The sequence below is a fragment of the Colossoma macropomum genome, unplaced genomic scaffold (assembly GCF_904425465.1).
Source record: "Colossoma macropomum unplaced genomic scaffold, Colossoma_macropomum, whole genome shotgun sequence".
In the NCBI taxonomy this organism is placed as follows: Eukaryota; Metazoa; Chordata; class Actinopteri; order Characiformes; family Serrasalmidae; genus Colossoma; species Colossoma macropomum.
The window spans coordinates 10864698-10884479 of record NW_023494802.1 but is presented as its reverse complement, the minus strand read 5'-3'; the positions used below and the strand labels follow the sequence as shown (position 1 = coordinate 10884479).

The following is a 19782-nucleotide window of genomic DNA, read 5'->3' as shown; positions in this document are numbered from 1 at the left end:
ACGGGATGAGCTCGTAACAGTCTGAGAGAGAGGCACTGCTGCTCCCTGTTTCAGCGGACTGGAGCTCAGTGGGCGAGCGAGGCTAATTATGCAATAAAACAGCAGCCAGGCTCTATCTCTCTCGTCACATGTGGCAGCAGCCGTGCGACATTGATACTGTACATACTGTTGACCCAAATAAATTCAGTGTAGAGAGAGGGTGGATTTCTCAGGCCTAAAGACCCCACATACCTGCCACCACCTCTCTGCCTCTCCGCTCTCTCTCCCAGTGCAGTGACTCATAAAGACTAACAATGTGAGATGTCGTGCTCTAGCTGGTTGAACAGAGCAGCTGAAGACTCCTGCGCCGTAGGTGACAAGACACTCTGATTAATACTGAGCATTTGCATGTTTATTTGATTAGCATCTCCGGCTGAAAATGACACCACTGTGAACACATATTATTTTTACTCCGAAAAAAAAAGAGGCAAAACAATAAGAAGTTAAGCGGCCATTGAGCGGCACCAGGCCTGGAGTGCTCTGGGTAATGAATCCAATTAGAGGTGCAGATCGGAGAGCCAGGGTAACGCGATTATATTTAGCTCGACCCTCGGCAGCTCGCTGGGAGAGAGAGGGGAATCTGGGTCACCGTGGTAACTGAGTGGAAGCCTTCACCAGCCAGTGTGTATATGTATGTGTGCGTGTATTTGTGTTTCTGTCAGGGGTGTGAATCTCAGCTCGCACAATTGTTTGAGTTGAATTTTTAGGAGGTGATTCATCTCAGATTCACAACAATTTGATTTGATTATTTTGGCAGCATTCAGATTTACTTTTACTAAAATGTGCTGAACATGTAAATATGTCTGTTCTTGTGCAAGATAGACAGTAACACTACAGGTCGACTTATAATGTTGGGGTTGTTTTATCTACCATAAACAGTCATAATTAATTTTTAGCTGACCACTCCTCTGTACCCTTTAGAACTGAACAGGCTGTTTTTGTTACTGTGCCTTTAAGACTCATAAGCTCTGTTCTGATTGACTGCGCTGTATTGTACCGCATTCAAAAAGCAGTCAAGTCTGAAACTCTCCTTATAGCTTGAGTGTGAATGAGCGGGGCTAAAGTACTATAGGCTGAATAGGCATAGTGTGTGTATATATATACATATATATATATATATATAATATATATATGTATATTATAGTATTGTTGTGTGTGTGTGTGTGGAATTTTTGTTACATCTGTGTGTGTATATATATATATATATATATATATATATATATATATATATATATATATGTATATATATACACATTATATAGATTTCTGCCTGCGTCATGCTAATATTTTCCCCTCTCTCTTCTGCTTGTGCCTACACGCTATATATGCATGCGTGTTGTTTTTCATTTCATTTTAATATTTGGACTTTGGACTGCTTGGACTAAAGCAAAGAATATTCAGTCATATCCATGATATGGGCCCTTTAGCCTTTAACAATGTCCCATTCACTCTGTAGTCCATACGGTCCATTTATGGAAACTAACCTGTAAAACAGCCAGTTACGAATTCATTGTTTTTGTGATGTCACTTAAAAGTAACATATTTACATATTTCCGCCTGTTCAGCCTACAGCAGTTTAGCCCCTCCCATTCACTCTGAAGTTATAAAGAGTGTTTCAGCCCGAACTGCTTTTTGAGGCTCAATACAGGACAGGCTGTTTATTTATGTACATCAGTCTTAAAGGCACAGTATCAGAAACAGCCAGAACAGTTTTATTCTAACGCATAAAGAGAAGTTGGGAAATAGTCATGTAAAAAATTATAAGTGGAAAAAAGATAATTGCAAGAAAATGTAAGAGACTGACCCTTTAACCCATTTTACATATTTCTATGTTTGAAATTAGCCTGATCATTTTATTTTGTCCAAAATAATGAGTGTACAGTTTAATTATTGTTACAGTACATCATAATTAGTTCTAATGATATAGAAAATTGGTGCAGTTGAGTTTCCACTTTCAGATCAGCACATTGTGGTGCATTTTACCACCCTAGTTTCTGTGTTAATATGCTTATGTACAGCACAACTGTCCAGTACAGTCCACTGCCTCCTTTCCCTCCCCGTCTACCTGCCTTCTTTTTCTCTCCTCTGTTCAAAGCTCTGTGTGTGCTACTTAATGCTGGTCTGGGGGAAATCTGTCAGCTCAACCACATCTTCTTCCTGCATTAATGTGCGTCCTCCATGAAATTGTGACTTATGTTGTCACCCCAGCTTATTTTCACTCCTCTTTATTCTTCCCTTCGCTCCTCGGCCCGGTTCATGGGGCTTCGACTCGCTCATTGCCTGTAGGTTAGGGGAGGGCAACTGAATTAGTTGCTTGTTTAAATTCATATGGTGTGGAGGGAAAAGTTTGTATGCCCTTGCAGCCATTGCTTGGTGATAAGTGCTCCGTCAAAAAGCAAACAGCGCCTCGGGGGGGGTTTCTGCCTGCGTCGTGCTAATATTTTCCTCTCTCTCTTCTGCTCGTGCCTACACGCTAATAAATGTTTTCCCCTGAGCCTTAGGGAGGAAGAGAGGAAGAGAAAGAGAGAGAAAGGGAGAAAGAGAGAGGAGGGGAGGGTGTGTATGTGGTAGCACCTCAGAGATACAGCAACAGAAGTCACAGTCTGTTCTTGCAGTATTCACTGTAGAAGTGTGTTATTTTGCATTAAGCATAAGCTTTTGATGCGTAATTAAAAGTTCACGGTTTTGTTGGTCGTACTAATAGTGATGATTAAGGTCTGTGAGTAGAAAGTTATGATGTCTGCTGTCCGTCAGTCCTACACTGACAGTTAGGTCAGGGGTAAACAACCTGTCAAAGAGTGCCGACCAAACTGCAGTCCACAGTGGTTCTGATGGACTGGAGCGTGAGGGTGGAGATGATTAGCCTGTTTTCCTGTTATTAAGAAATGTTTTTTTCTCCAAATGGCTTCATAACTTCATTTGCACAGTGGTTCTGATGGACTGGAGCGTGAGGGTGGAGATGATTAGCCTGTTTTGCTGTTGTTAAGAAATGTTTTTTCTCCAAATGGCTTCATAACTTCATTTGCTAACTTCTCTCCAAACACCACACACAGTGGTTTTGCTGCATTAGCATTCCCATTGGCAGTGAATCCGTGTTTTATGCAGCTGTCATCATATTTTAGATTGAGTGATGCTTTTTTGTGTTGGAATCATTTTCAGTCCTGTCTTTGGTGTTTCTTTTTTGAGTTCGCAGCCCAACTTAAAAGTTTCTTATTTTTTGAGTTGTTCAGTTACACTAGCCATCAACTGAAAGCAGCCAATAGCAACCTGCAAATGTACACAAGACCATACGGAGATGTGATGTAGGCCGATATGTTTAAAATGATGTAAAATATACACATTTTAATGGAAAAATACTAAAACCTTATGATATTAATAACAATTACAATATAATGATTAGCAATAATAGCAATACATTTTAGCAGTTAGGCTCCCCTGTGATCACTCCTGCATTGTTGTGGCCTGGTATCAAGAAATGGTTGTCTGCCCAGTACCGTTCCACCGCACAGTGGTTGAGAACTCCTGTTTTAGGTTATGCGTCACCCGTAGGGTTGCCATGTGTCTGATTTTGAGGTCCTTTGTCCAGTGTTTGGATGGTACTCTGTACCGGACGTTAAAGTGTCCGGCGGAACCACTCTCTAATGCATTCCATCAGTTGAAATAGATAAAGTGCCGTTCTATTCCTGTCATTATGCCTCTCTGTCTCTTGCATGGAGACACGCGCAGAGATTTTCAGTTGTGGTGTAGGTGCGTCATCAACAGTGGCATTGCTGTTTTATGTGTAGGCAAATATAGGCTGCATTATGGCGTGCTACAGGATAAACCCAAAGGCATCAGTTATGCATCAGACAGCCTAAAACAGGTTATAATATAATAGGTTGTTTTCACATGGTTATAATTACAGTAAGTATAATAGTAGTGGGCTGGAAAATATATTTGTACAGCACTTAATTGCTTCGAATTCAACCTATACTGTTTATGCATTATTCCTGTATTTTCTTTAAGTACAAAGAAAAATATAAAAACAACATAAAATGTAAAAATAAACCAGAAAATTATCAAACTGTTTTCAAACACGCAAAAAAGATGAGAAGACGTGATAAAAGAAATATTAAATAAGGGCTGTCCAGTTTTAGCACAGCTGAAATCTGGCAACCATAATTGCACAGTCAGTTATGTATGTGGCATGAAGCAACGTTGACTGTCTATAACATTTCCTACAATGGCCATAATATGTCTGTGGTGATTAGCATTAGCAGTCGACTAACAGATTAGAAAAATTAAGATGAAACATCAGGAAGAATGTCTTTCCGAAAGACGTTTCCAGATAAATGTTTGGATTTGCATGGATACAAGGACCTTCTCAACGTCACTCAGGCACACAAAACTGGATCAACAGACGAGTCAGAAACTTTGCGTCCTGCTAGCAAAGAAAGGAAAGAGAGAGGTTTTGATTCGCTGCTACATCCAGCTCAGAGTGAAGCGTCTCCTCCTTCTCGTCCAGAATGGTCTTATCACAGTTCACATGTTGCCAGTAATCCTGATCTGAAAGACGAGGCTCAGGAGATGCACATCTCCATAGGCATAAGCTGTAGCTTTGTGGTTCCATGCTAACATGCTACACTGTCTCCGCCTCCTCCACACATGTTGAAATGGATGGCATTCCGTCATGGGGGGCTTAAAGACCCCCCATCGCTGCACAGACTGCCTGGCTGGAGCTCGACAGCACTGTAAACCTGGTTAATGCTAAAAACCCCATTAGCTTGTCAGACACAGTCTTTAAGTCTCGCCTAATGGAGGCGAGTGAGAGGCAGTGCTCCTCCTGGATGGGAGACAGGTATCGGGACGGGTTTTGACAGCCTGCAGTCGCCGGCCCTTCAGCTCGAGATGCTGAGGAAGAGCAGCAGCTGTGGGAGCTGTCAGCACCCATAATTCCCACGAGTCCCATCTTGACAGTGGAGTTTGGGGCTAATTAAAGCAATAGTTCTGTGAAAAATCAAATTTACACAGTTCTCCCCTTACCCCGAAACTATCACATCAGCCGAGACACGTTTGCTGTCTGAAGTTTGCTTCTTTAGGTTTGCACTGGAGCTAGAAGGCTAATGTAGCTAACGAGTAATGTAAGCTTATGACCCCTGATAAGCCAATCACCAGTGTTGGATGTAACGTGGTGCAAAGTAACACATTACAGTAATTTGATTACTTTTTCCTATAGTAAAGTAACGGATTACAGTTTAGATTCTTGTAATCCCATTACAGTTACTGACTTACAAAGAATTATGTTACCTGAGTTTCTCATATGTCTCTGAGAGAACACTGTTACACATTTTGAAACATAAATTCTGTTTATGTACATGTAAAATTACGTTTTGTTGATTTTTGTAAATAAAAAGGCACATCTTCTACAGAGAACACACTTCTGCGCATTTTAATGCAGAGTTACTGTTTATCTGCTGAATTTAAGATACTTATTTTATGATTTTTTTCCCCAATTTGTTCAATTTAGCAAATAAACAGAAATTGTGAGCTATGTTTTTCATGCGACAGCTGACTACGCAACTCTGATTGTGAATATGAGCAGCGAGAGTGCCAAAATGCCAAAAAACCCTCAATTAATGTGTCGAAGCTAAAGTGTAAAACTCCCCTTGCTAAAAAAGAGAGAAGCCCAGATTTCACCTAAACCTGTCAGACTTTCACAAGCAGCTCTGTAAACTATTTTATATGCAAAGATTTCATTTCAAGTTTTTGGACTTTTATTCTACTGAGACATTTCTACGTTTTCAGACAGCATCAGCATGATCACGCTTAACAGGCTGTCTTATTCAAAGTAAAGACAGTTATAATGACATAAATGTTTACAGTGACTTGATGTTTATTTCTAAATAAAGTACTGACAGGACCGCTGCGTTTACCTTTGGAACTACTTTCCAGTTGGTGTGGATGTATGTGGGTTTTAGAGAGTGACTCAGAAGTAGTTTAGTCACTTTTTAACTTTTATCAATGTAAATGAACAAATATACCTTGCACAGATGTAAACAGCCATCTCGAAGCATCAGTTTGGTCTGGACTATTTCTGTAGACGACAGTATGTCATACAGTGTCATTAAATAAACTAATCTGAGATTATTTTTTTCCTATTCTCCACCTGGGCATGCACACCTATTCCATTAAGAGTCCTTGGGCAAGACTCCCAACTTTTACATTAACCTACCTCTGTAGCTTGGTTAAATTGCAAGTTGCTCTGAATATGAGAGCTTCTACTAGTTATTAGCTAAATTAGCCTCTTAGCTCCAGTTCTGTAACTAATGAAATTTTTTTGGGAAATGTGGCATGTACTAGATTTACAGGCAAAATTGTGTCCATTTTCTTATTTGTCAAACTTCAGCAGAGGGCATGGAGAATATAGTAAGGCGGTAACAACACCAGTGATACGCAAGACCCCTCGGCACCTGTTGGCAGGAAGGGTGTGGGGTGTGTATGTGTGCACTGGGGCGTGTGTGAAGGCTGTGGCTGGTGTGACGGGAGCTATATTTGCGCTTGGCGAGCCACGTCTCCTCTTTAACACCCCCGGCCCACCATGCCTGATCATAGCAATTAGCCGGTTCTCAGAGTCCCCGCCGCTCTCTCACACCTTCTCATTATCAGGCCTGCTTTTGTACTCATGCACACGCATTCGCACTGAAAAACGCGTGGGCTCCCTGTTTATCTACATCTGCTACTTTTATTTCTTTCTTCCTCTTTTTCTCGTTTTCACAAGCCACTTTCTAGCACTTCCCCGCGAACGGAGCCCAAAAACTTCAGATGTGGTTGCTGCGTGTGTCTAGTCTCCCAGCGGCTGTCCCGCAGAGGCATATGGCTGTCAACCCTCTACAGCTGGAGTCCTTGAGCAGTGGCTGTGCAGCGCAGGCCTCGGGGACGACAGCCTGCGATTTCAAAGAGGCTTCCGCTGCCTCTGAAAAAAGGTCTCATTTTTTACTGAGAGAATATGCAAGCCATCTCAATTACCAAAGCTTGCCTCGGCTGCTGGAAGTTTCTACAAAGTCTGTAATCGCGGCTGCATGTAAGATTATTTTTCAGAGAAAGAACTTTTCCCTCTCTCTTTCTTTTTCCTTCCCTCTCCGCTCTCACTCTCGCTTTTCCTTCCCTTCCTTGACTTAATAAATCTGCAAGAATTTCTCCCCTCCAGAGGGACTGAGAAATCGAAAAAGGGGGGAGGTGGGCGTTGGGGGGGTGAAGAAAAGGAAGAAAGAAAGAGGTTTTCGGTTATTCTTTCATCTTTTTTGGGGAGGGAGTGGGGAGGGGACAAAGACAGACAAAGCGTTATCGGAGGCTGCAGTTGCGTTTTCGGAGCCGCGCCCTGGGAAATGGGTCATTCCAACCTTTCAGAAGGCCATGAGTGCTTACTGATGAGCGCGCTCCCACCGTACTTCATCCACAGTCGCAGAGGAGATGCGTGCGGAGAGGAGATCGGGGCAAAAGCCTGCTTTGAAGCCCTGAGAAATTAGGCCCCGCTCTGCGGTTTACATATTTATGCACCAATTGAAAGAAATTTTAATCCCTCCTCCCTCAAAACACGAATCAATAGCTGTGTTCCGCCACTTAAGCTAAGACATTCTCCTCTCTGTAAACACCCGCCTCTCTTCTGTCAGTGTTGCCAAGCATTTCAGCACACTAATGTAACGGGCAGGAAGGTGACCCGCAGCCTTCCGCTCATACAAATAAAGGTGCCAAAAAGGGCCACAGAAGAGACACTTTTTTCTTTAAAAAACGTTCAATTCAGAGTTCTTTAAGTCATTAATTTTGAAAATGAGATTAAGGGACGCCCACATAATGTAAAGTTCTATAGCGATTAGAGATTAGTCCAGACCTTTTTTTAAGAACGTGGCTGTTCAGGCCAGGTTAAGGCTTAGATGTATGAACAGCTTTAGCAGTTAGCTATCCCTTAGAGGTCTACAATTACTACTGTACATCCTACTTATATTACATAATTATCTGACTGCATAATTACATGGTTAATAACATCATGAATTATATTTATGTTCTATATCAACAGCTTTGAGTCAGGTTTGAGTTTTTCCTGTTTCAGTGTCAAAAATAACCTTGGCCAACAGGTAAAAAATGAGCTGCGCTCCAAAGCCTAGGCTGCAGCTGTGATAGGGCTCTCATTGAAGACACCTCCTTATTAGCCTATTGGTCACACAAATGGAAGAGTCCTAACGAGGCTGCGTGATGACGTCACCACAAAGGTCCACTTCTTGCAATTGCGGCATGAAACGTGTAAGGGGACTGGTGAGAGACAATGGAGCCCATTGCATTGTGTTTGTTGCTGTGGTAGCTAATACATCAACAAGCTTATGTAGTACGATAAACTACATATATGCAAATACCTCTGATTAAAATATGATATCAGTGATCCATCCTGAGAATTTGTTGATGTTCCCTTTAACTAGATTAAGTCTGCGCCAGAAGAGTATACATGGCTTATAGGCTGGCCGGAGTGAAACATATCAGTGCGTAGAATGAGAGATTTTGAGAGTTGCAGTGTTTTCTATCACTGTATAAAAGATGCACAAGCTTCTTTTATTGCTGGATGTACTGTGGGTTTTTCAGTGCGCACATGAGCTAATTCACCTCATTTAGAGCTCAGTTGAGCTTAGTACACACTTATTATTGATTTGTTTAGTCAACAGTAAAACGCATCTGATGTGTGGCTTATTCACGCTTTCTTGTTTATTAGACATTTTGTATGACGAACTTAATACAAACCTGTCAGTTTTCAGCTGATAAATCCTGTTTTGTACATAGGAAATAAATGCAACAGCAGTGAGAAATTACATGATTATCGGAGAGCAACAGATCACGTGGCAGAAGCAGGCACATTTTACATAGTCCTTAAAGGGGTGACCATAATTTAAGTATGTTTATTTCTATAGTTAAAAATCTATACAGCAAGCAGCAACAACATATTCAAAGTGTTTACTGGTAACAGCGCAAATGAACCGAAGCTTACCGAGCGGTACACAGGATCACTGTACTTACTTCTTTGAGATGCACTGAGCTCTATTCTTATCGTTCAGTGATTTTAAATGCTCCCACATGTGATTCTTGGGCATCTTTGCTCCTTTAGCTTCAGTGGCCATGTAGAAAGCAGTGCAGCACGTTGCGCTCTGTTAGGGCTCCGAGGTGATGTGCATGCCCGGCATGAGTTTATGTTGTGTTCAACTAAATCTTAAGCCTCAGCTGATGAAATTTAATTTGATTTAGGCATCAAATTTTTGTATTAAATAAAGACAACACTTTCTAAAACAGACAATCGAAAACAAATACTCAATTCAGATTATTTGGACCAGCCCTCAAAGTCTCCTCTTCTTTTTACAAATACAAACGTGGGATCAATTGATCGTTTAGAATCCACACTTTTGACAGAATTTCTCCTCTTGTTTTAATAGGCTGACGAGAAATAATCAAACGTAATGTAAGAAGAGGCGTTTCAAGCCGTATAAGCCATGAGGGACCAGGGAGGGTTAATGCTGAGTTAGTGCTCGCCTGTACTGACGAGTGTTTTGCTGGGCAGGATTACAGCAAGCTGCTGGTGGGGTTAGAGGGGGGTTACATCCATGCTGACTGCCCTAGCTACTCAAAACCCTTGAGACAGGCTGGGGCACGTGGGGGTCACAGAGCATTGGAAAAGAGCCTGCTAGATTGATTCTGTTAAGGAGAGGAAAAATAAGCTCATTTAAGAGACAAATTAGCATGTTTTCCTCTCTCTCAGCTGTTTGGTTTCTAAATTAGGCTGAAAAGATAACAACAGGCTTATCAAAAGAGGGTTCTGTGGCATTTTTATTGGCTACTTTGCTTATTTTCTGGTTGTTAGTTGAGAAAAGAAAGACAAAAGGCAGTTTATTTGCTGATTTATCATAAGGCTGTGTGAAGGTAGGTGTATGTGTAATATTGACTGCATCCATGCGTCTGTAATGAAATCGAAGACTCTTGCAGGGAGCAGACAGCATGATGGCGTCTAATCCGGGAATAATTACAGTAATGACGGCACCACGGGCAGCGTGAGTAGAGAGCGTATAGACACACGCGCACTCACCAATAACAACAGTGCACATATACACCGATATAAATGCACGTACACGTCCCGCTGAGTGAGGCAGCACAAACAATTATCGAGACAAAAGATGTGCACCATCATACAAACGTGTAGAAGCAGACAGCACGCCCACTCCAACACGCGCCGCACAATTAGTCCGAGAGCTAAAAAGCACAAAATACAAACACGTTTGCAAAAAAATCCCTGTGGTTCACTCCACACACACACACGCCCCCACCCCTGCCCCCCCACACCTAATGAAGTTTACAGCGAGCGGTGTTGCTTTTTGTCTTTGCGACTCTTTCATCATTGTGTGAAAGTGCAAAGCACCACCCACCACTACCTCCATCCCACCCCACGCCCCCCCACCAGCATACAAATGAGCCGCACTTTGTTGCGCTAATACAGCCTCGTCTCCGTCTCCCCCCTGGAGACCTCCGCACGTCCCCACCGCCAAAAGGTTCACCGTAACTTCTGCTTTTGAACATGTTTTTTTAATCCTCACAATAAAGAATTGATTGGAAAATAACGAGGCAGTGATGAAAAGGGTTTTCGGTCGTGTTGTGCTGGTTCACTGCTGACCCAGTTCCCTCTCTCTCTCTCTCTCTCTCTCCTCCATGTACTTCTCTCTCTGTCTCTCTCTCCCCACCTCTCTCTCTCTCTCTCTCTGTTTCACTCCTTCTCTTTCACTCCAACTCTCTATCCCACCTCTTTCTCTCTTTCTCTCTTGCTCTGTCTCATTCTCTCACCCCCTCTCCCTCTCTCTCTCTTTCTGTGTTAATCTCTCTCCCCACCTCTCTTTCTCTTACTCCTCTCTTTCTAGCTCTCTCTGTCTGTGTTTCTCTCACCCCTCTCTCATCTCTCTCTCTCATCCCTCTCTCTCATCACTCTCTCCTTCTCTCTCTCCCCACCTCTCTCTCTCTCACTGTTTCACTCCTTCTCTCTCACTCCAATTTCTATCCCACCTCTCTCTTTCTCTCTTGCTCTCTGTCTCATTCTCTCACCCCCTCTCCCTCTCTCTCTCTTTCTGTGTAATCTCTCTCTCCCCACTTCTTTCTCTCACTCCTATTTCTAGCTCTCTCTGTCTGTTTCTCTCACCCCCTCTCTCCCTCTCATCTCTCTCTCTCATCTCTCTCTGTATTTCACTTTCACTCTCTCTCTCTCTCTCTCTCTCTCTCTCACTGTTTCACTGTCTCTTTCTCCCCATGTCACTTATCTCTGTCTTTCTCCTTCTCTCACCTGTGTCTCTCTCTGTCTCTCTTTCTTTCAACTCTGTCTCTGTTTATCTCTTTCTCAGCTCTCTCTCTCTCACTCTCTGTTTCTCTCTCACCCTCGTCTCATCTCTTTCTCTCTGTCTCTCTGTCTCTCTCTTTCTCTCTCTCTCTCTCTTCTCTCTCTCTCTCTCTCTCTCTCTCTCTCTCTCTCTCTCTCTCACTGTTCCACGGTCTCTCTCTCCCCACGTCTCTTATCTCTGTCTTTCCCCTTCTCTCACCTGTGTCCCTCTCTCTGTCTCTTTCTCTCACCTCTCTCTCTTTATCTCTTTCATCTCTCTCTCTCTCTCTCTCTCTCTCTCTTTCTCTCTCTCTCTCTCTGTTTCTCTCTCACCCTGTCTCATCTCTCTCTCTCTCTCTCTCTCTCTCTCTCTCCCTCTCTGTGCTGGTATGTATGTCCCTCTGTCTCTCGCTCCTCTGTCTCTCTAACAGCAGCTCTTAATGAACTTACAGTGTTGGAGCTCTGGCCGCAGAGAGGCCTGCTGCATCCTCTGATCTTCATATTTCATGTCTGCCTCCGCGCACAGCAGCCCTCTGCTCTGAATTATTAACCAGGGCGCTCCTCTTTTTTCTGGGGTGTTGTCTCTCTCTCTCTCTCTATCTCTCTCTCTCTCACCCTCTCTGCTCCCTCTGGCCTTTATCCCATCGTCACATGGACAGTGCTGCTGCTAGGATGCAGATAGTGTGTGTGTGTATGAAGTGGACTGCGGGTGCAGTAATGAGGTGGTGTGTTTGGCAGCCGTCTGTGGGTGTATGTCTGTGGAACAGAGCTGGTTGGTGTGCTGTGGCGGGTTAGTAGGACAGTGCCTCTCACTCACTCTGTCCCAGACTGTCAGAGAAAATGAATGGGATGTGTCAAAGCCCCACACCGAACCAAAATATCAGCTTCCAGCACAGAATCTGAAAGAGAATCAACCCTGTCCAACATTATCGCATAGAAGCCGCCTGTGACCACAGCTGGAGTCAGTTTTAATATATTTTATATGTGTGATTTTTGTATGTTTTGCTAGTTTGGTCATTATTTTTGTAGATTTACACTTGTTGCTCTTTAACCCCTTATATTCCAAACTTATTATTCAGATATTCATCTTATTATTCAGCAGAGATGTTCATAAGCCACTTCATGCAAGTCCAAACCAAGTCGCAGATCTCTGATTTGTAATGAGTCTCAAGCCTTTAGTTGTGAAACTTAAATCTCAAATTGTTATTATAAACAGTTAAGCTTACCTTCTGTATTATTTAAATGGTGTGCACTGCACACTGTACAGGGTACAGTTACGTCCATCAGAAGGGTTTTCTAATCAAACTTTAATGCTTGTTATTTGAAGCCATACTAAACCTCTGAGAGACCCCACTGAGAGCTTTAAGAGAGCAGCACTGCAGCAAATGACTGCGCCTGGTGGGAAACACTTGTGGGGTTTTTTCCTCAAGATTCCGGAGACTTTAGCGTAGAGTCTGAGTCAGTTTGCAACTCTAGTGACTCAAGCAAGTCCAAGTCACCATCTCAAGTCTAAATATCTTATCCGTTAACTACTTTGAATTATTCAGCAATTACCTATTTTGTTTTCTGAGAGTGAGGACCTTCCAGTGGGTTTTCAGAGTTTAAGGGTTGTCAGTGTCCTTACGTGCTTCTCGATTGTGACGTCGAAGACGGGTATTCAAATAAGGTTCTTGGTGACAGTTTATTTTGAGTGGTCCTTTTTAGATGAAACAAACGCTCAACTCACTCTCAGTAACATGTTAAAAACGTGAGGGTTAAGATTAGGCTTTTGGTTGAGATTAAGGTGAGGGTTTGGATTAGGGCCAAGGTGAGGGTTAGGGTTAGGTTTTGGGTTGAGATTAAGGTAAGGGTTAGGATTAGGGCCAGGTTGAGGGTTAGGTTGTGGGTAAGGTTGGTAAGGGTAGATTTTGCATAATGACAGTAACAATTTAACATCTACTGAATGTAAGTAATGTATCAACAGAACATCTACAAGATATTTACTTCAATATGTTCAGATGCTTCACTGCTTCACCACAATTAAAGTTTTACCAAGTTTTTTATTGTCATATGAACAGAGAGGTAGATTTCACTGTACAATGAAATTCTTAGTCTCATGTGGCCTGACCATTTGCCGCAAAGAAGGATAAAACCCACCCCACATTCCTCCAGGCCGTGCTCTTTTAATGTCCAGAATAATCCATAACACAAGCAAAACAAGCTATCTATTGATTAATGCTATCACTAATTCTTCAAAAGGAGCAATGTTAGATTTAGTTTTGTACCGATTTCATGAAACCACTTCAGATACTTTGTTTGAAGACAGAAACTCGTGTCTAATATCTTATAAAGATTAGTATAGTTTGGTTTAATGGAACTGTTTTTTGCTGGTGAGGGTCAGGCTGGGCAGAATGACAATATGCTTCATTATTGGGATAAATTATGTCACAATACAATACAAAACAATTTTCTGAACCCTTGAAGAACCATACTTTTTGTATGTACAAGTACTGACAATATTTTTTTTCCCAGACTAATGGGAACTAAAAATTTTAGTTCCCATTAGTCTGGGACTGAAAAAATTCCCAGACTAAAAAAAAATTCATGATGCAAAGAACCCTTTATTCATGCAAAAGGTTCTTTGAGTGTTCATGGTTCTATATAGAAGCATTTATTTACTAAATAACCCTTAAAAACAGCTTTTAAAGACTGTAGAGCACTGACCAACTGTATGTTTCATTATATAGAGAGAAAATTGGTCCTGTTTAACTGGATATAGTGCAAAACAGTTTGCCAAATATTGAACATATTTACTGTATTCACAGTTTTCGATAGTATTTTTTAAAAATGTAGTATTATTGTTCCAACTGACAAAATGTCTGAAAAAATAAATGACATGTATCGTGAAAATTTAGTATCGCAATATTATGTTTTTGCCATATCGCCCACCTTTAGGTAAGATTTTAGGTAAGACTTTTCCGCTCTGTTAACTTATGTTACACCAGAGGGCAAACGACAGGCTTGTTGTCTGTAGAACAGTGTTGACAAGCGCATCATCGCCCCCTACTTGAGCTCCACCTTCACAAGGCTTTGGATTGGTTTAGACGTTTCACACTCAGCTTGTTCCCACCCTAAGAAGTCTGAGTTCCCACCTACATTTAGCTCAAACCTCCTCATATTTGTCCCTAGACATTCTTATTATGACATCTGGCACCACGAGACTATGAAATTCTTAGTCTGTACCATTTTAGCACCACTGACAAAGAGAGGAAGAAAAAAAATGTAGTGCAGACATACAGGTAGTGCAGAAATGCAGTAGTCTGAAATACAAATGGTAATATGCAGTATTATAGAATGTGTTCAGGTTTGATCGCAGCAGTTTGAAAGATTGCTATACTTACAGTGCTTAGAATAAAGCGTAGTGCATGCAGTGTGTGCAGTTAGTCATGGATCGTCAAGCAATTAAAGAATGGCTACAGCAGTCCATGTTGGTTAAACAGAGGGTGCAATGGGGTAGATGTAATGGCACAGAAAGATAATACCAGTATAGTGTTCAGCTGCTTAGCGCTTTACGTTTTATTGCTTCATCGTTTAGTGTGTTCAGTTAAGACGGACGATCCTCGGATTAACTCATTCCTTGTTTGATATCCACAAATAAAGCAGTTAAACTACAAAAGTCTTGGAAAAGTCTCGGCAGCCTTTATTATGTGCTGTGAGCAGTTTGTTACACTGCTGCAGGTTCAGCATTGTGGAAACACTGTGTGATCTTTGATCCTCCTGCCCACCTCTACCCTTCTCCCCTTTCCTCCCCCCATCCTCCTCTGATCCCTGACTTTTCTCCATCACTAACTCCCATCTCTCTGCACTGCTTTCCGGAGCCAGATCTGAACGCGCCCAGCCCGTGCCTGAAGAAAACGTGTGAGTTCGGGGGCACGTGTGTGGTGAAGAATGGAGAGGCGGTGTGTGAGTGCCCGGACGCATGCCCCCAGGCCCAGGACCCCGTGTGCGGCAACGATGGACACACCTACAACAGCCAGTGCCACATGAGGGCCATGGGCTGCGCCCTGCAGAAAAACATCAACATCAGCCACAAAGGACCCTGCGGTGAGTCCACACAGACACTCTCACAGGCTGTTTATACAATATATATATAACTCCCATATATATATATATAGGATAATTAACTGATATTATAGTGAAGTTTAAAGCTTAGTCTCTTCTGCGTAAGTGGGTCCTATTGGTAAAGTAGGCAGGGAGGGGGAGGGGCTTAATTTTGCACACACCCAAGCTCAAGCGACTAGGCTTTTAATAAATCAGTTATAAATTTTAGGTGTTTGTTAAATTCGAGAGCAGCATTGGGAAAGGTCTGTTGGATAACATTTATTGATCATATATTTAATTAGAGCTCTGCAGAATCATTTGTAACATTTTTGGCATACAAAATACCAAAAAGCAGCATTGCATCGTAATGCTCTCGGCGTGCATGTAATCTCCTAACAAGAACACACATCTGGGGAGAACTTGTTAAAGCTTTGGTGCTGCTTTGCATCCAGTTTGACCTCAAAAAAAGAAAAAAAGAAATCCGATTAAGAAATTTGATAGAGAGAGCTGGATTTTAGCTCAGCAGTCAGATTTCTCAGTGCATGTGAACTCTTACTCGGATTTCTTTTGGATTTCTCAGTCTGCAGGTGTGTAAAAAAACAAACCGCAGTACCGTAAATAAGCAAGTAGCATTGCTGTGAGATGCAGCGAAACACTTTTTCAGCAACGCTGAAACCACCCTCTCTCATCTGCCACTGCTTCAAGCTTTGCTTTCAGGAGGCCTTAGATTGGTTTAGAAATGTCCCCCTTAGTTTTTCCAACCCTAATAAGTCTACATTCCCAAGTACATTTAGCCCGGACTTCGTCAGCCTGCAGATTTTGTTGTTACCACCCTTTGTGGAGTCTGGCTCTACCATTTGATGTTGTACTACAAGTGGGTTTCTCTGAAACAGTTATCTTTTGGTTAAAATTGAATAAAGTGACTCACTACACGACTTTTACCCCAATTTTAGCCCCGCTTCACAGTGTGGCCGAGTCTGTGCTAGTTGGCTCTAGTCTGCAGATTTTTGGGTCAGTTGGAGTCGACAGTCAGAGAGAGAATCGAGGGGCGCAGACTCAGATTTTGGCCTCCTGATCATGTTTCAGACCAGTCGGGAGTTTATCAAATATGTTTGATGTTTTTGACCCGTCTGTGAGCGAAATTTAGTGTAAACTGATCAACAACTCAGTCTGAACGGACTCCTGCAACAGTCAATGAAAACTGAAAGCGTGAAAGATGCGGAGCGAAGCTTTTAAATCAGCTTAAGGCACAAGCACAGTCGAGTTTATGTACATTTAAAACTAAAACATCCCACACTGATCACATTTTTAAATCAATGAGCCTCACTTAATCATGTTTACCTGCTGCTTCTTTACTGTGTGAGCGCAAACGGCAGAGAAAACAGCAGCAGCAGCTCCACGTTTGGGTCTCCTAATAACTGGAGAACGCGAGAGTTAACATGAGTTAGCATGAGTTCAGTGAGCTCCATTCGGTTCAGCAACAGATTAAAGGTTGAGTAGTGTGTGATCCCCAATATTTCAGTCACAAGATCTGCAAAAACCAGTCAGATAGTGAGATGCCCAGTCTTTTTATAATCTGTTGAGACTTTAAAAGTCATGTACTCAAGACTTAAAAGAAATTCAAACTTACCTTGAGTTAAATTGTTAAAGTGTTTGAATACGTTTTAGGGACCACTGCATGTGCAGAGCCTGAAAAGACATGTAATACAGTAGTGTATAGTATGTTACTGAGTGATATGATCGTATGTGCTGGGATACAACGAGACATGTTTCTCTACAAATCTTGTGCATCTTTGTCCTGCAAAAGTACAAAAACCAGGACATACCCACACACATCCTGGCCGACTCTTCCTTTTTTTAAGTCCTGCTCACACTCTTAAGCACTACGCAGATCGTCATAGATAGAGGGCTGTAATTTTCTTCCTCCATGACCTTTTTTTTTTTTTTGAAAGGATGCTCTTAAGTTAAAATTAAAGAGAGCAGCAGAGCAGCATCCTTCTGAGTAATTGTTTGCATGAGTCAGGTATTTTTTGTAGCACAGTGCAAAAGCAGCTGCTGAAATGGCTGCGCTGTCCTCTCAAGTGGACCTACTACAGATTGTATACGTACTGCTCATGTGAAGAACTGTTTCCTTTCAGTTCAGTGAGCGCTTTTACGCGCCGCTGCTGGAAAGATGAATGCGCGCTGGATTTCTGATACGTTCTGGGCCATTTCCTCCTGTGTCCTGCTTGAGTAAACTGGGCTACTCTGGGGCTAGTGGGCAGCGGAGGAGGGCTCTGTTTGGATGCCCACAGCCAGATCGCTGCTCTGTAAATACCTTGTTAAGCGTGTTTTCATTATTTCATTATGTTCGAGTGCTCTCGAGGCCCGCAGTGTGCATGAGTCAGTGAGTGCGATGGCGTCACACTGTGTGTATATTAATTGTCGCCTCCAGTGAATGGCGTTTGTGTGTGTATGAGTGTGCGTGCGTGTGTGTGTATGTGCCTGGGGTCATTTGGCAGCAGCGGAGTTTATCTGAATGTTTTCTACCTGCAGGGCGCTGTTGCTCTTTATGCTAGTGCCGCTCTGCTGCTATACGTCTGCCATCAGCACATAAATAACATGTAGATAGTGATATCTCTCTCTCTCTCTAGTGCCACAGACTCGCTCGCCCCTTCAGGGCATGCAGTGGGAATTAACACACTCAGAGGAGTTCGGGAAATATGAGAGAGAGAGAGAGAGAGAGAGAGAGAGAGGTGGAGGGGGGAGTAATAAAAAGAAATAGAGAGGAGAGAGAGAAGAAGAGAAAGTGACAGATAGAGGGATGAAAGAAAGAGTGAAATGTAAGTGAAGAAGAGAGGAAAGAGCTGAAGAAAAGGAGAAAGGGGACAGAAAGAGAAAAAGAGAAGGAGAAAAAAGAGAGAGAAGTAGAGTGGAAGAGTGGGACAGAAGGGGAGATGAGACAGAAAGGGACAAAATAGACCAAAAAGAGAACGAAATGTAGGGGCAGAGAGAGAGACGGAAAACAGCAAGAAACAGCAGAGAGAAAAAAGAGTCAGAGAAGGAGAGAAAAAGATGGGGAAACAAAGAAAGATAGAAAGAGAAGGCAGGGAAGAGGGAAGCAGAGAGAGAGAAAGAAAAAGAGAGAGACAGAAATGGAGAAGAAGAGAGAGATGGGGAAGAGAGATTGAGACAGAGATAAGGAAGGAATAAATGAGGGAGAAAGAGAGAGAAAACAGAAGAAGGAGAGCAAGACAAATGAGAGAGAGATAAAGAAAGGAAGAGACAGGAGTGAGAGACAAGGAAGGAGAGTGAGGCAGAGGGATGAGAGAAGGAATAAAAATAGGTGAGAAAGTCTAGGAAGGAGAGTCAGACGGAGGGGAGAAAGAGATAAAGAAAGAAAGAGACAGGAGAGAGAAAGAGTCAAGGAAGGAGAGCGAGACAGGAGAGAGATAAAGAAAGAAAGGGATGGGAGAGAGAGACAAGGAAGGAGAGTGAGAGAGGGGAGAGAGAGAGATAGATAAAGAAAGAAAGGGATGGGAGAGAGAGACAAGGAAGGAGAGTGAGAGAGGGGAGAGAGAGATAGATAAAGAAAGAAAGGGATGGGAGAGAGAGTCAAGGAAGGAGAGTGAGAGAGGGGAGAGAGAGAAAGATAGATAAAGAAAGAAAGGGATGGGAGAGAGAGTCAAGGAAGGAGAGTAAGAGAGGGGAGAGAGAGATAAAGAAAGAAAGACAGGAGAGCGAGAGTCAAGGAAGGAGAGTGAGACAGAGGAGAGAAAGATAAAGAAAGAAAGAGAGGAGAGACAGACAAGCAAGGAGAGCGAGAGAGACAGACAAAATCTTTTACAAATTGTCTTTTTTTAATATTTTGTAGACTTTGTAATTTAAGCTTTGGCAACACAAATGTAGCATTGCTTGTTAACAGAGAACCACATTGGACTGAATTGGAGAGAGAGAGAGAGAGAGAGAGAGAGAGAGAGAGATAAGGAGGGATAGACTCTTCATTTCTCCTCGTCTCCATATGGAACAAAGTGTGGTGCCTGCACGGAGGAAACAGCAGCCAAGGAACGAATAAATAAATAAATAAATAAATAAATAAACAGGAAGTGGGCAGGCAGAGAAGAGAAATGTTTAAGCACGGCAAACTCAATTTGGAATACAAGCCTGTGGGAGGCAGGTCCCCATGTAGCGTTCTAGAGAGTAATAAATAGTCTTTATTTAAAAAAAAATCACTCACACACACACACACACACACACACACACACACACACACACACACTTTGGTAGCATCAGTAATGCAGGGCATTAGATGGCAT

The 19782-nt window shown here is 42.4% G+C and overlaps 1 protein-coding gene across 4 annotated transcripts in view; it reads left to right on the top strand.

Moving 5' to 3' along the window:
• agrn (agrin) overlaps positions 1 to 19782 on the top strand; it is a 313528-nt gene that overhangs the window by 209510 nt on the left and 84236 nt on the right. For all 4 annotated transcript variants that reach the window (XM_036590661.1, XM_036590660.1, XM_036590662.1 and 1 more), the window contains one exon: positions 15269 to 15490. In XM_036590661.1, coding sequence (XP_036446554.1) covers positions 15269 to 15490 — 222 coding nt within the window. The remainder of the gene's footprint in view (positions 1 to 15268; positions 15491 to 19782) is intronic.